The 18,521-nt window shown below is 44.2% G+C and overlaps 2 protein-coding genes across 3 annotated transcripts in view; both read left to right on the top strand.

The window, feature by feature from the left end:
- Positions 1 to 3,945, top strand: part of chrm3a (cholinergic receptor, muscarinic 3a) — an 85,773-nt gene extending 81,828 nt beyond the window's left edge. The window contains exon 3 of one of the 2 annotated variants that reach the window (XM_056434974.1): positions 330 to 3,945. In XM_056434974.1, the coding sequence (XP_056290949.1) occupies positions 349 to 2,250 (1,902 nt within the window). In that variant the 5' untranslated portion in view covers positions 330 to 348 and the 3' untranslated portion in view covers positions 2,251 to 3,945. Of the gene's footprint in view, positions 1 to 264 lie in introns of both variants that reach the window. The other variant, XM_056434975.1, reaches the window with a different exon arrangement.
- Positions 3,946 to 6,353: 2,408 nt separating this feature from the next.
- Positions 6,354 to 18,521, top strand: part of fmn2a (formin 2a) — a 38,066-nt gene continuing 25,898 nt past the window's right edge. The window contains exons 1-4 of the mRNA XM_056434965.1: positions 6,354 to 8,562; positions 11,663 to 11,826; positions 16,159 to 16,299; positions 17,552 to 18,348. Of these exons, the coding sequence (XP_056290940.1) occupies positions 6,453 to 8,562; positions 11,663 to 11,826; positions 16,159 to 16,299; positions 17,552 to 18,348 (3,212 nt within the window). The 5' untranslated portion in view covers positions 6,354 to 6,452. The remainder of the gene's footprint in view (positions 8,563 to 11,662; positions 11,827 to 16,158; positions 16,300 to 17,551; positions 18,349 to 18,521) is intronic.

Genomic DNA, 18,521 nt, shown 5'->3' on the forward strand with positions numbered 1-18,521 from the left:
AGATGCCAAGTTTATAATTTAAAATATGGCTTGCGATGCATTCACAGTGTGCATACAGATTGTCTACAAATTAAATGAGAAGTGATTGTTTACTGGGGTGGACAAATCAGACCCGAGGGTCGTTGTCGTTTCAGACATCAGGCTTGGAAGAGTAGGTATCTAGCCTCACCTACGAGATATTAATAGAAATGGCGACTGCTCATGTATACTTTCTCCATTTTGTTCTCACTCTATCTCCTTCCCCCCTTTCTCCTTCTGTGCCAGGTCCCTCTCCCCCCCTCTCTCTGTACCCCCCTTCTCCTATTTCTGGTCTTTCTGTTTGTCTTTAGAATATGCCAGGACATAACAATGAGCTCCAACAGCACGGACCCTGGTCTCTTCCTGACTGCAAACACCTCACTAACAGCAGCCGGAGCCTACTCACAATCCAATGCTCTGGAAAGTGGAGGAGACCCCTCAGCATCCGAATATGGGAATGCAACTGCGGCCCTTGGTCCGTTTCGTGGCCACCCTTTGTGGCAGACTGTCCTCATTGTCTTGCTGACAGGCATGCTGTCCCTGGTTACCATCATCGGCAACATCTTAGTGGTGGTGTCCTTCAAGGTGAATCGCCAGCTAAAGACGGTCAATAACTACTTCCTGCTGAGCTTGGCTGTCGCTGACCTCATCATCGGGGTCATCTCCATGAACCTATACACAGCTTATCTTGTGATGGGCTACTGGGCCATGGGCAACTGGGCCTGCGACATGTGGCTAACTATAGACTACGTGGCCAGCAATGCATCAGTTATGAACCTACTGGTCATCAGCTTTGACCGCTACTTTTCAATTACCAGGCCTTTGACCTACCGTGCCAAGCGGACCACTAAGCGAGCTGGGATCATGATCGGCCTCGCCTGGTTGGTTTCTTTTGTCCTGTGGGCCCCAGCCATCCTATTATGGCAATATTTTGAGGGTAAAAGGACAGTGGCCGTGGGTGAATGCCAAGTTCAGTTCCTCACAGAGCCCACTATAACCTTCTGCACAGCCGTGGCGGCTTTCTACCTGCCTGTGACAATAATGAGTGTCCTCTACTGGCTCATTTACAAGGAGACCCAGAATCGTTCAAAGGAGTTAGCTGGGTTGCAGGGTTCGGGGAGTCGTGGTGGGATCGGAGGAAGAGGTGGCAATGGTAGAGGTGAGAAATCGCGTTTTGCCCATCAGACAGGAAGTTCTAGAAGTTGCAGCAGCTATGAGCTGACCAGGTTGTCCAGGAGAAGAAGCACATGTCGGGAACTGGTTGGCCGATTCCACTGCTGGCCTGGGGTTCGTTCTTGGAGACCTGGTAGTACCCGACAGGCGGAGGGGGATCCCGACCAGAGTAGCAGCGACAGCTGGAACAACAACGATGCTGCCGTCTCGTTGGACCACTCCGGGTCTTCTGAGGATGAGGACTGTGGGGGCAAAGAGAGGATTTCCCAGAGTCATGCTATTTTCTCTATTGTTCTCAGCCTACCTGGTTTAAAGGCTGCCATCAACTCCCAACTCACCTCATGTGAGGATCTGGATGCAGCCTCGGAGGAGGATCCCCTCCGGGGAGCGGAGTATAACCGAGACAGCCTCTCAACCGTCACCGCCAACACCACTGCCGCTGCTCCACCCGATGAGGCAAACAGTTCAGAAAATAGCTACCACCAACGCTTCTGCTCCCGAAAGATGCAGTCAGTGCCTACCATCCAGGCTACGTCTAGCCAAGGCTCAGATGGTGCCCCGACAATTCCGAGCACAGCCGGCGATATTACCACCTCCAGCACCACCACCAACACAAAATCCCCCTCTGTCCCAATGTCCTTCAAAGATGCAGCTATTGCAAAGCGTTTTGCAGCCCGAGCCCGAACTCAGATCACTAAGAGGAAGCGAATGTCCTTGGTGAAGGAGAAGAAGGCCGCTCAAACTCTCAGTGCAATCCTCTTTGCATTCATCATCACATGGACACCGTACAACATCATGGTGCTGATCAATATCTTCTGTAAAGTCCCGGATACCCTGTGGGCGGTCGGGTACTGGCTGTGCTATGTGAACAGCACGGTCAACCCCATGTGTTACGCCCTGTGCAACAAAACCTTCCGTACAACCTTTAAGATGATCCTGCTGTGCCGCTGGGATCAGAAAAAAAGGCGGAAGCAGCAGTTCGAGCAGAGGCAGTCGGTTGTATTCCACAGGAGGGTTCCCAGGGAGTCCACGGAAAGGCCAGGCAGTTTAGATGGTTAATAACAGGGAATCAAACGATTTCACATAGGAGCAAGGAACGGGAAGAAGCAGACATCGAGTTGTTTCTGTGCAGTTGTTTTGCTTGGAGATCCAAAATGTGTTTCTCTGCTGGTATGTCAAGCACCGCAACCCTATGTGGTTTATTGTGGTATGTGTTGTGTCAGTGCATCCATTGAGCAAAGCTGTTTGTATGCTAAAGGGTTGTTTGGTCGGGTACAGAGATGAAAACTGTCCGACTGTCCTTGAAGAACACTTTACCATTTCAGTGTGGGAAACAATAGAAAAGGGCTTTAAAATGCATCAGAGGAGAATATTTAAAGTGCAATTGACACAAGGGAAAAGGATGTCCTTGTCACAGTGTTGGGGATTTTTTTAATCATTTCTCTCTGTGTGTAGCTAGATACAGAGTGATTTTGCATTTAAAACAAAACTATGTTCCTGTAATAAGTCACTGAAAGCCAAGACAAACACTATTCTCCATCACAAGCCTCTAGATTGTACTGATTTGACCTGTCGCCCTCTTGACATGTGTTTTTATCAGAATTTCTGTACATTGTCTTTCTACATGGATATAGCGTTCCTGTGTCTGATGGAATATAACAAAGTTCTTGAATTGTGTCCTTCGGTAAAAAGAGATCTTGTTATTTTTGTGATATTCATGTTTGGTTTTCTAGATATTCCTGAGATTTTGAGCCAGTCTGAAAATATTTCTTCTGACAAACTGAGTTGTGAATATATTGTGTGACACTACAGTCAGTGAACCGCTGTTGTGTTCAATGTGATTGTTGTGGTTAATATGGTGGAGACAATAAGTACATTGGTTGTGTTTTATGTATTTGCAGTTCTCTGTCATGAGTAATGATGCATTGATGATATTCTGTTTGTGTACATTTGGATATTTCTGACTTGATACGCAATGACTGATTGCACACAGAGAAGTTGATTTATAAAGATGTGTGGTTTGATTTTACACTATCTTTCAGATTTCTAAAACAATACATCTAAAAAACACTTTGCACTTGTTCGCCCATCTTTGATATAGTAGAGCGATGGCGTCCTCTAGTGGCTTGAGTAAGACAAGTGCAGTATCAACTTCCCATTCTGCAAATGTGAAGACAAAAAGGCTATTTCTTTCCATCATAATCGTGCAACAATTATTAATACGGTAAGCCTGTTTTGTTTTATGAATTGGCTTATCGTTTCATACATTTGATTTTATTTTTAAATCCAAAAGAAAATATATGTCCAATTTACTGAGGAATGGCCACTATCATTGAAGTTACAATACTTTTACTTTCATAACCTAATTATTCTTTGTTTGTTTTTTATTTATTTATTCATATTAATAAAACTTGCAGCAATTGATTTGTAATTAGAAATTAAAGTTGTCTTGACGTCAGGTTTTTTCAAGACAGTAAAGGGCCCAATAACACACACCAACAAAAATGTGTATAAAGATGCCAATAATGTATCATAATTTGTTAGCATTGCACATTTTGTTTTTCTTATTTTAAGCAGTTCTTTATATATATTTTTTTGCCACACCTACATCTTGAATCATGTGTCAAATATATTGAAGGCAAAGGATAAACTGTATGCTAACTGTCATATTGAAGAATGGGTCTATTGGATTATATTGATGCAATGAGATGACTTATTGTTGTATGCAAAAGAGATGTTAAAAAAATATCCCATGCTTGTCATCAGTGAGTATTTTGTTTGCTTTCAACACAATGTGCTCCAGTGTCATGAAAATACGAGATTTTTGTACTTACTTAAAATTAGGAATGTAAACTACCAACATGGTGAACACAAACATGTTGTTACATTTCAAGTATGCCAATCATACTCATATTTTAAGTCAATAAACAAACAAAAAGATTTTGACAGAAATTATAAGTTTTTATCAGCAAGTCCTAATCGTGTTATTTTTATTTGTGTTTTTATTGATTTTGTACCTTTATTTACCCAGGTAGGTAGATAAGTGTGACCTTATTGTCTTAGCAGGTGGCTGGTTCATTTATTCCCTGCCTTTTAAAACATTGGAAAATATTACATGATATAATAAAGAATACATCATTCTTATATATATATATATATATTTGTTATTATTATATATTTGTTTAGCTATCATTTTTCAGTTTGTGGAGTTATGCTTTCCCCTCTGACTTTAATGGTGTTTTTGTAATTTAAATATCTTATATCCATTATATTTAGAAACCTGTAGATGTTGAAATCCCTAATTAGGCTCAGTGGCATGTCTGGTAACGGCTTATATGAGCGGGGCACAGCTGAAACTAATGTCTTGATTGGAGGGACAGACTTAAAGGTGTTTCCATGGTGCACCGGGGAAGAAAAGGTCAGCTTCATATCATGTATGGAGGTGTTTCAGCCTTTTTCTTTTGTCAAATATAATTCCTGTATCACTGTGAGTCTACCACAACATTAACACACAGTGTCTATAGTTTTAACCAGAATCTGAATAAACATGCGAGTTGTCTTTGACTTTTGCACAGTTCTGTATATGTTCACATGAGTCCTGATGAAGTTAGTGAGCGGAGTCTCAAACAGTGCTAATGGAAGATGGCCAAACAGACCAGACATGTGATGAGGAAAATACCAACTTCATGTGACCCATGGCTGAGGAGCGGCTCAGAAGAGAGGACAAATGCCCAATTGTGTTGTTTTCCTCAGTTGGTGCTGAACCACTGAAGGGAATACACGAGTCAGGCAAGTACATTAATATTATAATCGTTTTAAATGACTAACTAAGTGTTTGTTTTTCACCATTTCATACATTTTGATTACCAAAAAGATTTTCTGAAGTGCCTCAGGAAGAAGAAACTTGTATTAGTTATTCAAATGTAAACTTTAATGATCGTCTGGGCTGGTAATTTCTAGTGAATATTTTTGTATTTATTTTGGTGCCTTCAAGAATGTGTCATATATTTGTTTATGTATTTGTTTGTGTGTTATTACTTCCATCCACTTCATTTGTATTCTTACTTTAAAACACTTTTGACTCTTCAAACAGACAATCTTTATAATTGGTGTCAAATGGCTCAACTTTGTATATACCACACCCATTAAACAGTTAGAAGACACACACACACACACACACACACTCTCACACACTTAAATGAATGTACACTCTGCTGGCTTTAAGACATGTCTGTAAACGAAACGTTTAGCTATAATAATCCCGGGGCTGCACAGTGGCGTAGTGGCTAGCACTGTGACCTCACAGAACATAGCACTAGATTATTTTTGGATGAAAAGTGCTTTACAAATAAAATACATTTATTATTCTTACAGCAAGAAGGGCTCGTATGTGTAAATGTGATCATGAATGTTGGTCTGTTTATTTGTGCTCTGTGATAGACTGGCAACCGGTCCAGGGTGAACTCAGCCTTTGCCCAATGTCAGCTGGCATCCGCTCCAGCGACCCTAAACAGGATAAGCAGTTTGAGTAATGAAAAGCAAAGGATTACTGTACTGTGTCTTTAACTGTAGGTACACATGACATGAAAGGAATTGGCTGTTGGAAAAGTCTGCAACTAGTAAAACTAGAGTTTCTATTAAAAACTGATTTATGACAATCTGATTCTAATTTGAAAATTGTTAAATATATATACCAGAAATTTGTTTTGTTTTGTCTTTGGCTCCATGACTGTTTGTTCGGATGCATATATGATTAAATGCTTTTATGTCATATTGAAATAAAAAAGAAAGGTAAACATTGTTGAAAGCTCCCAGAGGCTATCAGCTGTCCAAAACCCAAAGATATTAAGTATATTAACATAGAATATGAATTATCTATCTATTTGCTGGAGATCGAATGATTGATTAATCGACTACTCATTTCAGCTCCACATTTTGTGCTTGCTAATAATGTTAATGGAATGAATTTCAGATAACTTTTTGTACATTTAGTGGACACTTTCCGAACAAATTGCACAAACACAGAATGGAAACATTACATGAAACGATCAAAATAATAAAGGCTTTACTATAAACAAAGAAATATACAAACTGCATGGCAACAAGAGACATACAACTTCTAATGTTAGCTTGCACTCATCTTCAACCGCTCATTACTCCAGCCATTGAGAAGCTAAACTCAAATTTAAAATGAAGAACTGTGATTTAAACTTATTTTTCCTTTCCCTCAGCCGGCCTCCAGATGCAGCCACTGTGTCAGCATGCACACTATTAAGACAGTGGAGACCCAGGTGCCCTTTCTGAAAGAGAGTTTCTTCACCAGCACTTTCAAAGGCAGGAGGAAGAGCAGCGTTTCCAACCTCCTCCATAAACAACAGCAGCAACAATCGGGCATTTCGAAGACGCAGCAGCATCCTAAGCAATGCATCTCCCCTTTATTAGAGAATGAACCAGGGCAGCTCACTCCAGAGCATAAGCGACTTGTTCGCTCCACCAGCTGCCCGTTATGTAAGACAGCCGAGCGCGCAAAAGCAGATGGGGATAGAAAGGAGGGGCAAAAAGAGAGGAAGGATCAGAGAGTGAGAGAGGCTGCGCAGGGTAGGGGGGAAGAGCGAGGAGTGCGGGGTAGCGAGCCCGAGGCTGTCAGTGCCAGTCCCCTCCTCTTCCTCTCATCATCATCATCAGAGCTGGGAGAGGCAGCGTCGTTCTCACAGCTGCCGATAACTGTAGTGGGCAGACAGCAGGGATTAGGAAGCTCTGATAGGGCTCTGGCAGCATCAGTAGCAGCCCAGGAGGAAGAACAGCGCGCCCTGCATCGACCCCAGCAGTATGGCCTGGTAGCCAAGGGAGTCCGCCTGTTCAAGAACATGGGGAACCAGGAGGCAAAGCAGAAGAAAGGAGGAGGAAGTGGCGGAGCCGCAGGAGATGTCTCCTGCGAAAGCGATGCTGATGAGAGGGAAGCGGACAAGAAATCGAAAAAGTCCCACAGTAAGATAAGTAAAGGAGGAGGAGAACAAAGTGTTGGGAAGAAATCGAAGTCGGAGTCGAAAGGTTCTGTGTTTTCCGGCATCAGGATCAGGAAGAGTTTTTCAAAGGCCAAAGGGTTGTCTCAGGATGACATGTTGGTAGATGAGAGGTCGGCGCATTCGGGCAAAGCAGGGCCGTCAGCTGGCGAGATGGGCATGCGATCAGATGTCGAGGGCGACGTACGATGCTCGACTGCGGACAGTCGACAGTCTCTGGTGAATGAAATTGTCCAAAAGACGAGCTCTGGGTCAGATGCTGACCTTTACAGTTTTCACTCAGCAGCTGAAAATGAAGACCTGCTCGCTGACATCCAACAGACCATGAGAAACCAATGTGTGGCCAGTGACGGACTGGAATTGGTGACTGGCGTCATATCCGAACGGTCAACATCTAAGGGGAACAGAGCCGCCGAGAAGGTATGGTCTCACCGGCTATTGGATCCGGATCAGGAGGTGTTCTCATCCCCCGTTGGTGCCGAATGTGTACGTCAAGAACCAAATGAAGGCCGTACCAATTTGGAGAACGAAAGCTGTTCTTCTGGTCCAGGGTCCCCGACTTCTTCCGCCGCGGACAGCAGTGGCAGCTTCCTCCCAAAGACTAACAGCTCGTACAGCTTTCCTGACACGACACCCACCAGCACCTCGTACGAGAGTGCCGAGGAAGACCAGGATGACCTGGAGAGTCCTGTTCTGCAGCCTCAAGGTAATCGGGCACCACAGACCAGAAACACATGTGTGCCAACTGTCTGCTTGGATCCCTCAGTGGCGGGGGCGGGGCCGATGGGGTGTCGCAAGAGTGCGAGCAGCATGGACCTGTCTCTGGAGAGGGAAGAGGAAACTGGGAGACGGGACTTCCTGTCCCTGAAAAAGAGGAAGAGTAGTTTGTCTATCAGTCAGCGAACCGACAACCCCCCAGTTTCTCAGCCAAGACGGACGTCCTCCACCACCTCACCCTCGCCTGTCAAACTCTACCCTCCAGTCCACCCCTCCTATGTTAAGACAACCACCAGGCAGCTCACTTCTCCCATTAGCTCCCCCGTGACCAGCCCCAACGTGCCCAGAAAAACAATTGTCGTTGCTGCTTCGATCGAATCGACCAATTTAGGGTTGAGGAGGAACAAGCAGCGGTCTTGCTCCATTGCTGGAGCCCTCAGTGAGTCTGCAGACTGGCAAACAGAGCTGGATAAGCGAAGAGGGCGGCGGGGGGGCAGGGCCACATTTCCAGAGCAGGAGACACAAGAGAAGAGTCCCACAGGTGGGACGTTCTGGACACTGGGCTCGAGGAGAGCACACTATGGACGGCAGACGCCCACCAGCGCAGCAGCCTACCTGGATGTCTTCTCTGGTGAGTCACATATGATTACACAGGTAACTGAACTGCTGCCACACCTGAAGCTTAATCAGACATATGTGAAGTGCTGAAAATAACTACATGATAAACTAGAATGGGCACTCTGTAGAGCGCATACCTTCGCATATCACAAGATTGGGCATTGAATTATGAACATTTGGCATTAGTTGCATGCCAATTGGATACAAATTGACCGTGCTATGGTAAAAAGAAGATGTTGACCTTTCCATGACCTTGACCTTTGACCCGATTGATCCCAAAATCTAATCAAATGGTCCCCGGATAATAACCAATCATCCCACCAAATTTCATGCGATTGGGTTTAAAACTTTTTTTGTTATGCGAATAACACGCATACAAATAAATAAATAAATACACGGCGATCAAAACATAACCTTCCGCATTTTCAATGCGAAGGTAATTAGCAACACATCTTGACCACCATCTCACTGATTCTGGATGGCATTGCGATGCCAGTAGTCGTGGTTGGATGACCTACAGATGGCTGACTTGGTTGTCCAAGACCACGGTGATTAATTGTAGCTTTTTGTGAAGGTAGAAAGAGAGAAGGATATTACTTTGTGGAGGTTTCTTGATCTGATGGTGTGAACCAGGAGGGAGTCAGACAATAGGAATGGATAGAACAAGGAGGTCAGTCTCAGAAGAAGTGATAAATGAAGAGGCAGTGATGTGAACTATTTCATTAATACTCTATTAGCTCAGGTTCATAAAATACTAACACATTTGTATGGATTTAGATGGCGATAATATATTATTTAAAAATAAAAATACCACAATCAGTAATATGTTTGTCCCCCTCTTGATACTTTCTCACTTCCTGTTTGTGGTACTTTGCTTAGAGATATATCTTTTTTTTAAAGGCATAACTATATCGTCTTTTTTAGAAAAGCCTAGTGGCTTCCTAAAACAACATGGCCCTTTAGCTCGCAGCAAGTGAAGCTCAGACAGACGTTTATAGAGCATTTGTTGAACAATTTCCAGCCGCAGATTGTGTAAATGGGAAAATAAAACAATAATGTTTTGACAACAATGGAGGTCTATGGCACCGCAGAATAATCGACATTAGGCTTATGTTCATAGAAGCTATATGTGTTCGTAGGCTCAATACATTTCTGGTTTTGCTCTTTTCACAGGACTAGCATTTTATATTGATATAAAAGCATTTTATTTTGTAGGAAATCCTTTTATTGACCCCATCTGCTCTCACAGAAACAATCGTTACTGATCAAGTCATGCATCATGACAAAAGAAAGATTCCTCCCATTTAAATATTATGGTTTGTTGTTCATTCATATATTCCTTCCTTGCTGCTGTGAATCCCAAATGGACCGGATGTGACTCCTGTTAGTTTGACTCCAATCCCCGTCAATATTGTTATTATGCAATGGTATTGTGAAACATGTATATAATAATTGTATAGTTATTACAATCCCAGTGACAAATGAACATATTATACAAGCACAGCGAGGGGGGAAAAAAGTTCTCCTTTAAAAGTACAATAGCTCATGAACATCATGATGATATCGTGAGGGTTCTTTACTGAGGACACAAACGCCTCCTTCTAATAACACAATGCCTCTGTGTCCTCCTTTCTGTTGGTGTTCACTTCAAGAGCTCAGCTGCTCTTCACTGTCTCAGCCTGTGCTCATAAATCAGACCGAATGACAGCACTGCCTACCGCCCACCTAGGGCGATGCCACACACACACACACACACACACAGTAGAAACTCTTGGATGCTAAACCCAAGTGACAGTTTGTCTGCATGACAAAAATGAGTCACGATATGAGGTCCATTCTCATTTCATCAGGTGACTGAATTCATTGTGACAAAGCAATGGCGGTCCTTTGTATCCTGACCATTGGGGCCAGCTGGCATTTCAAAATGAAAGGACATACGCTGTTCTGTTATTCACAAAGGCTCTGGTTATTTCAACACTTAGTCTCTCACTAACCTCTGCATGTGACATTAGTCTGGCGAGTTTTCCCGGTCACTTTGGGCCCTTAGTAGGGAGTGTGAAGATCAAAGAAAGGGGGGGGGGAAGCTGACTTATTAAATAACTCATAATCGATGTAAATGCTGAACTGATTTGAGTCGAGTTGAGATGGCCTGTGTCTTGAAGATTGTACATGTCCCTGTGAGGTATGGAATCAGTTTTCTGCACTAGTCCTCTATAGTGTTTGACAAACGCAACAAAATGCTCAACAACAAAGTCCACACTGCCACGAGTTATGTCACGTGTTCATGTCTCTTGAATCACATGGTTTAGATTAACATATCAGGCTAGTCTAACAATATTAACCGACTCCACGGTGTGTCATGGTTGGACTCTGAAGCAACAGAGCTGTGTTTCCCCTCAAGGCTTCATCCTCTGTTGATGTCATCTAATAATAATAATAATAATAATATTGACTCCAACCCCTAAAAAGAATGAGCTGGAAAATATTGCGGGTGAGAGGGTAGTCTGGGTCAGGCTGCTGGGTCTGCTGCCCCCGCGACCCGACCTCGGACTAAGCGGATGAGGATAGATGGATGGATGGAATCCTTAATAATTACTTCTGCTTCTGCCATTGGCAAAAAACAGAATTCTTCCAGTGAAATTATCTTTAAATGTAGAATTAAAGAGCTGTACAACCGCACCCCAATATTAGGCCAGGTGTTTTCTTCTCTCTTTCTGATATCCAAAACTTTAGTCGTATAAAGATCATCCATTTACAAGAATAATAGTAGTTTCAAACCAACAGTGATATTACTGGATGCACAGGTAACTTTCATTTCATTTAGCGTTTCATTCCGTGCACAACCCAGTACACACCATCTCTCCTGTCATCCTCATGTAGATGTTGCGAATAGAGTTTGCACATGTAGGTGTTTAATTAACACGTCTGAAACTGAGACGCCGCTTTCCAACTCTTTGGTCCCAGTCACACAGGGTGTCTAGTTGAACGCTTCTGCTCGCCTAGTTATACGACAAATAAGAATCGGGATTAATTTGTTTTAGCAACAGAAAAGTGAGCTCTTTTGCTCTTTAGCCCGGTTTCAATCTTACACGTCATTACCTTTCTGTTCTCAGGTCGCACTCTGTTGGACTGGCTGTGTCCGCATGGTGGAGATGGGTCTGCAGAGGAGGAGGCGAAGGAACTGTGTCACCGACTGTTGGCCCAGGGTCTGCTGCACCTCTTCAGCGGCGGCACCGCCGAGCTCCACGGGGACAGCACTGCCTCAGCAGTCGTTAAAGTAAGACCTCCGTCTCTACCCGTCATCATGATTGTTTTATTAAAATGATGACATGAGCTGGCCTGCATCGGCAACTCGATGGGGAAATATTGGAGTGTTAAAAGTACAGAGATAAAAAAAAATTTAAAAAGGAAGTCAAGTTTATTTATATTGCACTTATCACAGACAAAGTGTCACGGTGCAGTACAGTAGTAGAGTAGAATGTTCAAATCAATCAAATGCTAGTGGAAACAGGTATGTTTTGAGATGGAGTTTAAATGATTTCTTAATTTAAAAAATGTCCCACTCTCGGAGGCAAAAGCTGAGGCACCACTGCTTCAGTGTGGATTACACCGACCATGTTGTGATGCGTGTTAGTGAGTGTCCTTCAGGACTGCTGCTGCATTTTGAAGTGATTTTACATCAGGCGGCAACTTCTTGGTCTGAAAAGTGCAATTTCTGCATTGGCTGCATTGTCACTTCCGGTTGTAAAAAAACAAAACAAGATGACTTTGACGTCATCAGATGATGTACAGATGATGGAACGTAGCACAAATTGATTGGCAGTGACCGACGGATGTACCGCATCCAGAGTAATGCCAAGCTTATCAAATCTGTGTTTCTACATGTAGTGCTGTATCACTGTGATTCATCCCAGAGATATTTCATCATCTGAAGGGCAGCGGTGCATGTAGAAAGGGTGACCACATGAAAGTTAATTTAATAAATCTTTAATTATCCATTCCCGTAGTGCTTTGCTCAGACCTAAATGCATGACCGCTGCACAGATCACCACAGACGCCGTCATTTCCCCCTGCAGCTGCTCATACAACTGAACTGAGTTCACACACGACTGATGAGAAACATATATATTTACACGACCCTTAAAGTGTGTCGTGTGACTCTATGTGGATGTGAATGCCTGCTCAGCATGTCTATGCGTCTTTGCCTCTTGTGTCTAGTTGTCTTCTTTACTCTCATTCAGACGAGTTTAATTATCTGTTTTAGCCTTATTAGTATTTTTACCAGATTGGCCCACACGGCGGTATTATTCGGCCTCCCGTTTGATTCAGACTCAGATATATTATTGGATGATTTGCCATGAAATATTATTGTGCCCAGAGGATGACTTTTCCATTATCGCCACAGTGTTGTGCCGTATCCAGTGAATTACCTCTCTTCTGGAGCTGTTGCATGGTTGTAGACTCTTGTTGTCTGTTGATTGTCATGTGAACGGATTAGTGTTGGTCTGTGGTTGCACACTCCCACCACACGTGCATAATACATTATGTACATAAAAGCATGTGCACATGATGTTCATGCATAAAGGTTCGGTGTGCATACATAAACAACGAAACTTGCATAAACACAAATCTCTGAAATATTGTCATTATTCTGCTTCCCTACTGTGCAGTCATAACGGGAACTCAAACCCAGAGCACTTTCTTTTTATGTTCAACTCGGCCACATGTGCTCTCTCTCTCCCTCTCCCTCTCTCTCTCTCTCTATCCATCCCTCTCTCTCTCTCTCTCTCTATATCCCTCTCTCTATCCCTCTCTCACTTTCTCTCTCTCTCTATATCCCTCTCTCCCTCTCCCTCTCTCTATATCCCTCTCTCTATCCCTCTCTCACTTTCTCTCTCCCTCTCTCTCTCTATATCCCTCTCTCCCTCTCCCTCTCTCTCTCCCTCTATATCCCTCTCTCTATCCCTCTCTCACTTTCTCTCTCTATCCCTTTCTCTCTCTCTCTCTCTCTCTATATCCCTCTCTCTCTCTTCTCTCTCTCTATCTCTCTCTCCCTCTCTCTTTCTCTTTCTCTCTATCCCTCTCTCTCTCCCTCTCTCTATCCCTCTCTCTCTCTCTCTCTTATGTATATAAATATGCACATACACGTACAAAAGGACAGCCCCAGACACCCTTACATGTCTTACACCCTTACAACAACAGAGGACGTACTCACCACTGGGGATTAACGGGACTACTGTGGAGAGGGTGAGCGGGTATAAATACCTGGGAGTCCACATCACCGAGGATCTGACATGGTCAACAAACACAGACACTCTGGTGAGAAAGGCAAGGCAGCGCCTCTACCACCTCAGGCAGCTGAGGAAATTTAAAGTTTCCCAGAGGATCCTTCAGTCCTTCTACTCTGGAGCTGTCTGACAGGAAGCATCACAGCCTGGTTTGGCAACTGCTCCGCTCAGGACAGGAAGGCTCTGCAGAGAGTAGTGCGTTCGGCTGAGCGCACTATTGGAACTACACTCCCCACCCTTCAGGACTTGTACACCAGGAGGTGCAGAACCAGAGCCGGCAGGATCATGAAGGATCCTCACCACCCCAACAACAGACTGTTTCAGCTGCTGCGGTCAGCACGCTGCAAGAACAGAGAGACTGAGACGGAGTTTCTTTCCTCAGGCCATCAGGATTGTGAACTCCGACCTCACCAGGACCCCCACATAGACCCACACAACTGCCCCTCTTAGGCACACACACACACACACACACACACACTTACTGTAAATATTGTGTTGTTTTTTATTTGTAAATAGTGTGTACTTGTTGCCCTTGCACATTCCTGCTGAGCATTGCCACTTTCATTTCACTGCACACCCTGTGTGTGTATGTGACAAATAAAACATCTTGAATCTTGAATCTTGAATCTTGAATTCTCAGGCATCTGCTCGCATGGCTGGATTAATAGCAGTCCCACTTACACTTACTCACTCAGGCACGCACGCACACACACACACACACACACACACACACACACACACGCGCGCACACATCTGTGTTTGTGTAGATCATCTGCTGACCGTGTTATGTAACAACTCCACGTGCCTTGGGCTCAGGCCGCTCCTCCAAAGCAAAAAGCTCACCATGTCAGTGTAGGACAGGATTACAATCCTGCCCCCCCCCCCCCTTTTTTTTGTTTTTTGGTTTTTTGGCCTCTCTCTCTCTGCCTGCCCTGGAGTTGCGTTAATCAGCGTGTTCAAAAATAGCCTTTTCTGTTGCAATTTAGAGTACAGATCTGATTGTTATTGCTTTCTATCTTACAGCAAATCACCATCAGTCTTTGCTGCTCTGCAACCTTCTTCGTTCATCCCCTTTGATGCCTCCAATCTTTTAGATTTGTTTTCCTTGAACAGTTAAATTCCATCTTCCTGCGTCACCTCTGTCCTCTTTTTCCGCCATGCAAACCTTTTATTTCTATCTTTATCTCTCGACTCCTATTTATCTTCGCATTTGCGACCTAAATATGTTACTGTATCCAGTTTCACCGCTTTACTAGAGTGAACTAATTTATGAGTCGTGGGTTTCTTGTTCTGCATACCGCCTGAAAATGAAATACTCACATTTTTTTCTTTCCAAAACTGGGGTTTGGGGAGGACATGTATCTAACTGTATGAATCAAATGTCATCCCTCTCTCACTTGAAAAAGCAGTGCTGAGTGGATAAATACTAATGAGTATCAATATAGCATGTTTGTACTATGGGTTCGCGTGTGTGTGGGTGGGTGTTTTACCCATTTTGTGGGGACATAAATCTGAAAACAATCACATTGTTGGGACTCACCTTCTTTATAGGGTCAAAATGCATGTCCCTATACTGTAACTCATTACATTTAAGGGTAACGTTAAGGTTATTGTATGATTTAGCTGTTAGGGTTGGGATAAAGCTCCACGTAATTCATGTAAGTCAATGTAATGTCCCCAAAGTTGTGAAAACAAGACTGTCTCCATGTGTGTTTTTCTGTCTGTAGATCAGGTTACCATCATTCAGCGAAAGGGTTTCGTCCTGAGAAAAGCAAACTGTCTCGGGAAAGAAGGAGGAGACAGTTAATTTTAAAAGCCAGAAATCCCACAAAGCACAAATCATTAATTATTGTATTGAAATTACATGAAGCGTTGAATCTTTTTTTACTGTCTGGCTATTTAAACGGAAAAGTCTTTATGGTTGTACTGCGGCTTATCCTAAAGTGTTTCCACACTTAAAATGTGCCGATGAAGCTACCATTTGACTTCTATCCCCGCTGGATGTTGTTAAACTCTCATCATGCTTCATCCCATCACATGTTCACACTGTATCGTATTCAGTGGCTGGTAGCCCTCAATGGGAGCCAGGAGTCCATTCCATTATCCATACCGCTTATCCTCATTAGGGTCGTGGGGCGCTGGAGCCGATCCCAGCTGACATAGGGCGACCGGGAAATGAACCCACGGGCGTCTTGCTGTGAGGCGACAGTGCTAGCCACTACACCACCGTGCAGCCGGAGCGTTCAACATAAATATATGTCCCTGGATGTGATCTCATTTACAGTTGGTTTGTTTTAAGCTCGTTTCTAACCCGTCTGCAGGAGGAGCAGCTGTACACCTGGGCTTCTGTTGGCCTGCCGGTGTCGTCTCACCTGTGGGAACGAACCACAGGCAGAGAACACGGCTTCACGTCACCGTTGCATCATTCATCAGGCAAGACACCAGGAGCTCTCCGCTCTCCGGTTGGTTGAATCTTAACGCACTTTACAGTAGGAAGGCCCGGTCTGATGTGGTATGTTGGTTCAACGTCCCGTTTCTAACCAATCGCCTACATACAGTATGAGAGAGAACCACATATTTTGTTTTTATTTTATGTGTATCTTTTTCATTTAATTTTTTCGTTTTATTCTACACAAATGAAAACTCATAGATGCATGCAAAAAAACACAAATTGGGTTCATAACACATCTGAATACATCTTTTTGACACCAATTTGACTAAGCCATTAAATATATTTTTGTTATACTATTTTGATTGAATGCTTAAATATAGAAAATACTGCACAATATTCAGGACAAACTGTAAAGAAAAGGTCTCTACATACTGGACAAGGACACCCAGTGGGTCATGGTATAAGTTTGAGACTTGCATGTATTCCAAGAAGCTCTTCCTTTTTTCCTCCATCCACTTCCATTAGCATGGCAAATGCACCAAACTGTGTAAAATTATTTGATATTTTTTCGTATAGTATTTTGAGTGAAGAACAGAAAAAAAGGACAGTGAGAAATGTGTATTTAAATACAATCCATTGTGTCCATACAGGATTATGAGGCATTTAATAATTCAATGATGTGTGCAACCTGTCGACAAGTTTAAGGCCTACAGTAAACCTCCGTCTTTTGCCTGTCAAGCATTCTTCGTCCAGCAGAGGTCAGGCTTGTCTTAATATACTTGTGAGACCATGGTGACCCTCACCGTTTCCAGGAAGAGTTAATAAATTAGGAAAGCCATGTTGACTGAACAGTCTCCTTAAGATTCAACGATGTGACCACAACTGGGGAATGTGTTCTCGCAGACACAAGCCCTCCCCATGTGAGGCCCAACGAGACTCACTGTCTCTGGGGTTAAATCTCTCGGTATCCCCTCATCCCCACTCTAACCAGTCTGGAGCCAGAGGTCTGATGGAGTCTAGACATAATATGCTTTCTTGACCTTCCGTTAGCTCTCAGCTCTGTCACAAAACTCCCTGAGCTGTGGGTGTGTCACTGTTTATAGAGTGTAATTTATTGAATTACAATCTGTCCAAGATTTAACAGCTAATTTGTGTGTCTGCTTTTTAACATTTAGAGTAAAATAAATGCTAGTCTACCTGCTTTTAAAGAAGGCGTCATGGAAGAAAAGCCCAGACTCATGTTTTTTTCCCCTTCGGTTTCCATTTGTGCACCATTTGTAGCTGTATGCAAGGTGAAAATATTTGTATTTCTTTACTGACAGACAGAATCCAGCAGGTTGAAGTCAGGTCAGTCATCCTCAGAGGACGAAAGCTGCCCCATCCCTCAGCTGGAGAGGACTGTCGATGACCTGCGGATTAAGATCGCTGTGTTGCAGGGCCAGCAGGCCTCGTGGGCAAAGGGCAGCGGTGATACTACGGGAGCTCCGGGCGACGGCCACCACAAGGCCTCACAGATGAGAGGAGGAAGACTGGGAAAGATGAGCCAGGAGGTGTCTGTCCAGACATCACCTGTGGAGGAGGGGTTTAAGTTTGACGTGCCTTTCATCGGAGGATCAGGCAGCGTGTCCTCCTCCATCCCCTCCTCCATGTCCTCCTCCATCCCCTCCTCCATCCCCACATCTACAGAGAACTTTGTCTGCACGTGCCAACAGAGGCAGCAGGGCAGCGCCCATCAAGCTCCCCCACCTCCACCTCCACCTCCACCACCACCACCTTTAATAGGGTGTGGTCCTCCTCCTCCTCCACCACCTCCTCCTCCCTTACCCGGGTTTGGACCATGCCCCCCACCGCCTCCCCCTCCACCACCACCACCACCAGGTTTTGGACCACCACCACCACCACCTCCTCCCCCACCGGATATGGGCCCTCCTCCACCACCCCCTCCGCCTGGAATAGGCCCCCCTCCTCCACCCCCGCCCCCAGGCTTTGGGCCTCCACCACCACCAGGCCCCATGCCCTCCATGATGTACCAGGAAGCTGCCCCTGCCAAGGCTGCGATAGAGCCCCCCAAGCCAATGAAGCCCCTCTACTGGACACGGATACAGCTGAATGCGAAGAAGTAAGGATATGCTGTTTGATAGATACGGATCATTTGCACAGAGGTATTCTCTGAACAGTAGAGAATTGAGAGGAAGCTTGTCCACTTAAGATAAAGATCGCCACGTGGTCGAACAGCAATAGAGATGCTAACCTTGTGGAAAAAGAAAGTGATGCAGTCCAGGCTTTGTGGTC

Source organism: Pseudoliparis swirei, chromosome 17, assembly GCF_029220125.1.
Source record: "Pseudoliparis swirei isolate HS2019 ecotype Mariana Trench chromosome 17, NWPU_hadal_v1, whole genome shotgun sequence".
Classification (NCBI taxonomy): domain Eukaryota; kingdom Metazoa; phylum Chordata; class Actinopteri; order Perciformes; family Liparidae; genus Pseudoliparis; species Pseudoliparis swirei.